At 43.5% G+C, this 8,172-nt stretch overlaps 1 protein-coding gene across 1 annotated transcript in view; it reads right to left on the bottom strand.

Annotated features, from left to right (window-relative positions):
• Nucleotides 1-6,903, bottom strand: part of LOC117447927 (calcium-dependent secretion activator 2-like) — a 171,362-nt gene extending 164,459 nt beyond the window's left edge. The window contains exon 1 of the mRNA XM_034084944.2: nucleotides 6,083-6,903. Within this exon, the coding sequence (XP_033940835.1) occupies nucleotides 6,083-6,418 (336 nt within the window). The 5' untranslated portion in view covers nucleotides 6,419-6,903. The remainder of the gene's footprint in view (nucleotides 1-6,082) is intronic.
• Between the last annotated feature and the right edge of the window lie 1,269 nt (nucleotides 6,904-8,172).

The raw sequence follows: 8,172 nt of genomic DNA on the forward strand, positions 1-8,172 counted from the left end.
GAAGAAGATGTTTCTACAATGATGTGGAGGGAGAGTCCTCTCCAGTCAGACTGAGGCTGATAACTTCAGCTCAGTGAGGTAAAGGACTCTCAGTGTTTAGATAGTTCACTTTAGTCCAAGTTATCTCAGTGGGTCTCAAACGTTTTGATCACAATTTATGTAAACGCATATTTCCAAGGCACTCCTTTATAATTATTGGGATAAAACAGGTTTGAAATCATTCCAATGTATACTATAGGACAGTAAACCAGACATATCGTTTTAAACTGGAGAGATACAAAAATATGCATAAATAAAATGGTAAAATAAGATATGAATGAACAACAAAACTAAAATACGTTGCATGTATTTGTTATTGGCTATGGGTTACTGGTTATGCTCACATACTTATTTAATCATTAAAATGTAAACCGATCTTTTTCATATGGGTGTTTGGAGTTGTACCCCTAGATCTAGTCTCTAGTAATTCTGCGTGTGCACCAGATTGAAGCATTTTACTTCAAAATGTTCAAACCTTTCTTCCCGGTATGCCTGAGAGGCAGATATGCTTGTTTTTCTCAACAAGAACTGTTTTTAAATGGGGGGGGGGGGGGGGGGGGGGGGTGGGGTTCCTTTAAAAGTTGGGCTGTTGTAGCTTCAGTGGTTCTCAGGTTACAGTTACATAGTAGTGAATATAAACAGACTGATTACTGTAAACTAACCTGCAGGCATGAAAACGGGGCAGGGGTGAAAAAGGTGAGAAGGATATTATCCCTCTAGGGGGGTCCGGGGGCATGCTCCCCCGGAAGAACATGTTGAATATTCCATATTTTAAAGCATCAATCTGATGCATTTTGAGATGCATTTTTTTGCCAACCTGGGGAGAGCTGGAGAAACTTAACTTCAGCCATGAGCCAAAAATATTATGGCCTCCGTATTATCAGGGATGCAAACTCATCAGGTATGGAAAAGGTGACAAGGACCCGAGCCCCCCGACCCCACGGGATATCGGCTTTAAAATGAGGAATAACAGGATTTTAGCAGTCAAAACAACTAAAGCAGCAGGTAGTAATAACAGAAACGCTAAAGAGTCACATCTAATAGAAATATATAAAAGCATTTATTTTAATTGTGTAGCAGTCAGTTTATAATTTTGGCTGTTGAGCATTTTGAAAATCTATTTTCATGCCTCTGTGCAAGGCTGAGTCTTTCTATCTGTATAGCCACTGGTGTAAAGTAACCAAGTTCATAAACTCAAGTACTATACTTGGGTACAATTTTGAGATACTTGTACTTTATTTAAGTATTTTGCTACTTTGTTCTTCTTCTCCTCCTCTACAGTTCAGAGGTACATGGTGTACTTTGACTCCACTACATGTATTTAATACCTTTAGTTACTTCACAGATGTGGATGAATGATGTGAAATATAATCAAGTGTTGAATCAGACTTTAGTTCCACCTGGAGTAAATCCACCAGCTACCCTGCAGTCTACAAAGTACTTCAGACTAGCTGCACCTCCACCAGCTACCCTGCAGTCTACAAAGTACTTCAGACTAGCTGCACCTTCACCAGCTACCCTGCAGTCTACAAAGTACTTCAGACTAGCTGCACCTCCACCAGCTTTGAGGACACTTTCATGATCAATCATTATAAAACATATATATATATTATTCTGAAATGGACCAATCTGCACAACGACTACTTTTACTGTCTTTCACTATATTTAGATGAGAATACTTTTTACTTTCACTTGAGGAACATTTTGAATGCAGTACTTTTACTAACAGAGTATTCCTACACTCTGGTACTTCTACTTTTACTCAAGACAAGATCTGAGTACTTCTACTTGTACTCAAGTACAAGATCCGAGTACTTCTACTTTTACTCAAGTACAAGATCTGAGTACTTCTACTTTTACACAAGTACAAGATCTATACTTATACCACCTCCGTTTATAGCCTATGAAAAAAAAACTAATAGAAAACGAAGGCTAAAGCTAACGTTAGCAGATAGTGGCAATGTATGCTAGCTAGCTAGCTCAACGATAATATTGCGGCAGAAAAACTTCTCAGTGCACATCACGCTCTGCGCTCCGACAGGGAGCTCTGCTCTGAACACCTGAACGGCCCGTTCTAACAGCTGTTCACCAGCGGTCCAGTCTGTGCCGCAGTGACTCCGGACCGCACAGTTAATATTAACGAACGCACCCGTAGCTAATGTGGCTGCTGAAGCTAGACCCTCATCGCGGAGCAGCAGAGCCGACAGGCAGGAAGACTCGAGCACACAGCTCGCGCTGCATTATAATATATAAACAAAGAACACCATGCGTGTCGTGATGGCACATAACAGCTCGCGGCTGCAGATTACTCCGGGTCCCAGACCCCCCCCCATACCCCAAAAATATGTTTTATTGCAGATCTACATGAATCACACAAACGACCTATTTTGGATTCAAAACGGCGAATTTCGCCGAAAGGTGAGTGATTCTCATGCCTGATTAATATATAAATGGGGGTCTCGCTGACCTTCAGCTCTAACGGACAAAGGAAGACATGTGGAGACGTGAGGTGGTCTGGCTCTGACTCCCATCCAGTCGGCTCTGAATGCTCCCTCAGGTGGATGAGTGCTAATGATTTAGACCCCTTACTTTTCCTCCAGCACATTCAGGCTGAACTTTAGATTTCTACCCGCAAAAATAAAATACGTTACATGTATTTGTTATTGGCTATGGGTTACTGGTTATGTTCACATACTTATTTGATTGTTAAAATGTAAACTATGTAATCTTTTTCATATGGGTGTTTGGAGTTGTACCCCCTAGATCTAGTCTCTAGTCATTCTGCTTAAAGTGCACCAGATTCAAGCATTTTACTTCAAAATGTTCAAACATTTCTTCCCGGTATGCCTGAGAGGCAGATATGCTTGTTTTTCTCAACAAGAACTGTTTTTAAATGGGGGGGGGGGTCCTTTAAAAGTTGGGCTGTTGCAGCTTCAGTGGTTCTCAGGTTACAGTTACATAGCAGTGAATATAAACAGACTGATTCATGTGAATATTACTGTAAACTAACCTGTGTAAAAGTTTCTCGAATAAATGTAATTCTTTTGGTGGAAGAAGCGATTTATAATTTTTGTACCCTGCCCCTCAAAGAATCGGAATTGAGAACCGTTAAGAACCGGAATCGAAAAGTAGAATCGGAATCGTGGAAATTCAAACGATACCCAACCCTACTCCTGAGTATATGGATTAACTCTGAGGTAACGTAACAGTGGATGTCATCGGCAACACTTCAGGTTTCTGATGCCCCGGCCACACAAGGACGAAAACGGTCGTATCGGCTACAGTTCTCTATCAGATAGACGTTCGGCCACACGCCGACGCCGACACGGAAACGCAGAGAATGATAACGTGTCCCTAGGTGGGTAGATCTGCAAACGAAACGCTCTGGGGGGGCAAACGGCTCTGTGTGTACGCCTATACGATCATGTGCTGATAACGATGACGCAATAGCCCCGCCTCTTCTGCTCAGAGATCAGCTGCTGGGCTGTCAGGAGAGGGGGAGGAAGAGAGAGGCTCCGTGTTTTATTCTTATATGATTATATAGAGTCGTTATTCATTCGTTTTAAAGCTCAATAAATAACAAAGAAGACCTTTGACCGGCACTTTTCTAATTTTGTCCGGAAGATTTAAACTTTAACGGACATGTTGACCGGCGGAAAAAAATCTAACTGAAACTCTGCCGCACGGCCCCCTCGTCCCTTGGAAGAGGCGGAGAGGTGGGTGTTCGTCATCAGCTGGTGGACTACCGGAGAGCAGCAGGAGCACACGCTCGCCTCGGGGAGGGAGAAACAGAGCCACAGCGGAGAATAAACGGAAGGGCAACCATGGCAACCAGGCTCGGGAAGTCTTCTTCGCTGCTTTTGTGGCAGGACTACAGCGCCACTTACAGGCCTGGCATATGTACTACAGCGTTCCGAGCGGTCTCGTGTGGACGGAAACGTTTCTGGTGCCTGTTGCGTGTGGACGGAAGACTTTTTTGATAACGATTGCGGTCCGTTATCGTCCTCGTGTGGCAAGGTTGTACTGTCCTATGAACAGTCGCTACATCTTGGTGGTTGTCAAGGAAAATCTGAAGTGCCATGCGTCTCAAACAGAGCTAAGTACAATCAACGTAAGGCAAAAGAAGTAAGGAAGTAATATATAAGAAATGGTGCAAGGGAAACAAAGGTATAGTGCAGGAGAAAGTACACAATGTTTATGTTAGATACAAAAGATAAGGAGGGATTGTGTGAAATTGTTGGAGATTAACGACTAAAGAAAAGATGTACATAACAATGGAAAAGCACAGCAGGAAGTGATGGTGTGAGCCAAACAGTACAGACCATTGTTGTGAGGACATTCTGATAAAAACAAAACAATGGCTGTTCTCAGATCTGCTTCCTGTCAGACTGCACTTGGATAACCCCCCCCCCCCTGCCTTATTGATGTTTCCATCCTGCAGAGATCCAGAGCTGGGCAGGAGTCCAGGGATTCAAACCAGCAACACAGACACGCCTCTCACCTCGCACCAGGGGAGCGCTACCAACACGAGGAAATCCACTTCCTCTGCGAGACAACAAATCGATCGCCACGTCTTCCTAAAGACTTCACACTCTGTGTCTTTATGAATCAGCGCCGGGAGAAGCAGGACTTCCCGCACCACTTGGAGAGGAAATGCTCTCAGATTTCCTCGTGTTGGATCTCAAGTTTCTGTCTTATTAATGTGACACGGGTTTAATATTCTGAACTTGCACAAATAAACTCCCACGTCTGCCTTCTGTCGGAGCAGATCCATCCCTCTCTGGATGGAAACACCTCGTCTCTGCTTATTGAAATCAAACGCCACGAGACGCTCATTACCGGGCTCCCCAGTGGGAACATGGAGTCAGAACTGGCATCCCGCACTTGCTTTATTGAGTGAGAACTCGCAGGTCCAGGCTGCCCTCCAGCACCGCAGCAAGATGCATTCATCTTGGGGGGGGGGGGGGGGGGGGGCTTTTCACTTAATCAGCTGACGGCCCTTGAATGAAGTGCAGCCAAGGACGGGGATTCAATGCATCCTGATATCCGATGCATGCACTCCGGAAATAAATAAATAACTGAACATAAAGCTTTTTTAAGCAGCTCTACCTATGTGTAGTGTGCAGAGATTTTAACCAACAGTTACATGAAACCAAAGGAAGCAACTTAAAGGTTAAGAGGACTTGTAAGGAGATATTACTGTCAGTTTTAAGGAGATTTTGTTTGCATTTAAGAAAGGCGTGTAGCATGGATTATACTGAGTTCAAGGTAAGCACAAACAAAGCAGACTTTAAGAAGAAGTCAGTTTTAAGGCTGACGGGATGGAAGCTGCAAATCGATAGCATTGTTTAATGTGTAATGTTACAGGGTGGTGGGTTCATTAAAATGTTATTGTTCAAGGCAATTAAAAAATAACTGCATAAAGTATTGGTTTAACAACCTAGATATTCCCACATAACTCTTCACCACTATGCCAGATTCCTTTCGGATTTCACTCAATTTAAGGTAGACATGACCCGAACCCAGAAGATATACAAAGCACAACTGTAGAAACTCATGACATTCAACAAGTCCAGTAGATTGTTCAATTCGGCATTAACTACAACAAAAACATAAAGGTTTTTTTTTTTTAGGAGATATTTCTAATTTAACAGCTGGTTCACAATGGCGGTGGCCACTCTCAAAGCGGTGTTGTGATACGGAAACAGCGTGGAAGCAACAGGAGAATCAAAGAGAAAAGCAGCCATTTTGTTCAAATTAAACAATTCATGGTGGATTTAATATAAGCCGAATTGATAAGTAGGTGCATATGATTGTAAACATATTAAAAGTGTAGTTGTTTGTTGGAAATATTGTGTCAGGTGGGAGAATATGCTTTAAATTCACTCATTTCTAAAAGGAGCTTCGAGCCTAAATATTGTACATTGCGCATAGGAACCCTGAAGCATTAGGACATGTTTCTGAAATATAGAGATGACGTGCTGTTTTATATCAAATTAAATATATTGTTGGTCTCTTGAAAGCAAACAGGTGTTTCTCTCACCTTCTGCTGCCGCCGGGCCATGTCTGTGGGCTGCTTGGCGTTGAAGGGGTATGCAATGCACCGGAGGACAAACACATAAATCTGCACTTTAGTCTTCCTCTCCTCTTCCTCCTTCTGGATCCTCTCCCTGTCCTTCCTCTCCTCCTCCTCTTCACCTGTGTCGTTGCAGTCTTTCGGAGCACCTTTCCCGGGGACAGCAGCTCCAGGCGCGGGGGGGGTTCTCCGGTTGTTTCCACGTTTCCCCCCCGAAGAAGGAGCATGTTTCCTGGGAGCCTCCTGCACAACTTCTGGGTCGGACTCCCCGCCCGTGTCTTCGCTGGAGGACGGGTCCAGCATGGTGGGGAACTCCGAGAAAAAAGAGAAACACCTGTCAGAGTTTGTTTGTTTTAGTCGACGTGGCGCGTGAACAGCTGCACTTTTCACACCAACGGTTCTTCTGTTCAGCCGTTAGTGTTCGGTGCAAACACCCGCGTGGACGTCTGTTAGTTTCCAAACGGTTTTTAACGGTTAATATTCATCGGGGTCGTCGTCGCGTGCGCTTCGTTCCGACGCACCGCCGGGAATGTGATGTGTTGGAATGGCTGCGCGTAACCGCTGCTGTGAGCGCGCTTTGGCAGTGAGCGCTCCTGCAGACACAGGTGAGCAACCTGTAGCTGCAGAGAGAGGACAAACACAGCGCGAGGGCTCACTCTGACGGGGTTTATAAAAAAAAACCTCTTGTGCAAACCGTTAATAGGTTAGTATAAGATGTTGTACGGAAGAGGATTAGGGCCAATTGAGAACAAAACATGTGGAATGTGAAAAACTTAACCCTGATTCTGGATTTTTTTCTCAGAGTTCTGAAATTAAAATCACTCAATCATCCTGCGCTATACTGTATTCAGTTCAGATAACATAGGAAACTATAAGATAAGATTGAAAAACAGGACAGTACAAGATTAATACAATTAAAGATATATGCAGGTAAGTAACTGTTAAAATAATAAATGAATTAAATGAACATATATATATATTTGAGTCCCATATATACTGAGGAAAAAGTACTTTAGACTTTTACTTTATTACTTTCAGATACAATTATATTATACTTTTTATCAGACCACATTTCCTATGTCGAGTTTAGTTACTGTTCTGATCAAGATTTTACAAAAGAAGATGTTATATTATAACTATTTAAAGAAGTTGCAGTAAAGATTAAGTATTTTAATGTTCTGCTATCTGTAGCTGCAGAGTCTTTTGTTTATATTGTATGTTGCAAACAAACAAGTGATGATACTTCTTCAATTGTATTAGGGGCAGCCGCAGCTCAGTCCCTGGTTCGAGTCCCTGTCCGTGCCGAAAGAAAGACGGGTCCTGAACTACTTCCAGGTGCAAACACAGGGCAGCCTCTTAGCTCTGACACATACCTGTAAAGATGCAGGTGTATGTTTTTGATTGTGTATTATTTACTAGCATCGTATAACTGAATTTTCCCTTGTGGGATTAATAAAGTATGTATTTTTCTTCTTCATCCTTATGCTAGTTTATGCAATACTATTCTACATGTCAGCAGGCACGTGCACACATCAAAGTGGGCTCGAGCCCCTGCCCTTTTTCTTCCTCCAGAGAAAGTGCCCTTTTTCCACCTTTTTTTATTTTTATAAATGAATATATATCTACTGCTGTTTGGGTTAGGGGCTACAGCGCACCGTTTCCCTTTCCAGAAATATATTGATTGAATACAAAATTAAAATATCAGGTCCGGAGATTAGACCGTGAAGTTCCGTCGGTCTCCCTCCCTCCCTCCACGTCTCCTGCACAGCGGTGTGGACATCAGCAGTCCCTTCAGACAGACAGGTAGCAGCACCTCCCACCTTACTGTCCCTTCAGACAGACAGGTAGCAGCCCCTCCCACCTTACTGTCCCTTCAGACAGACAGGTAGCAGCCCCTCCCACCTTACTGTCCCTTCAGACAGACAGGTAGCAGCCCCTCCCACTTTACTGTCCCTTCAGACAGACAGGTAGCAGCACCTCCCACTTTACTGTCCCTTCAGACAGACAGGTAGCAGCCCCTCCCACCTTACTGTCCCTTCAGACAGACAGGTAGCAGC

This window comes from Pseudochaenichthys georgianus, chromosome 6, assembly GCF_902827115.2.
Source record: "Pseudochaenichthys georgianus chromosome 6, fPseGeo1.2, whole genome shotgun sequence".
In the NCBI taxonomy this organism is placed as follows: domain Eukaryota; kingdom Metazoa; phylum Chordata; class Actinopteri; order Perciformes; family Channichthyidae; genus Pseudochaenichthys; species Pseudochaenichthys georgianus.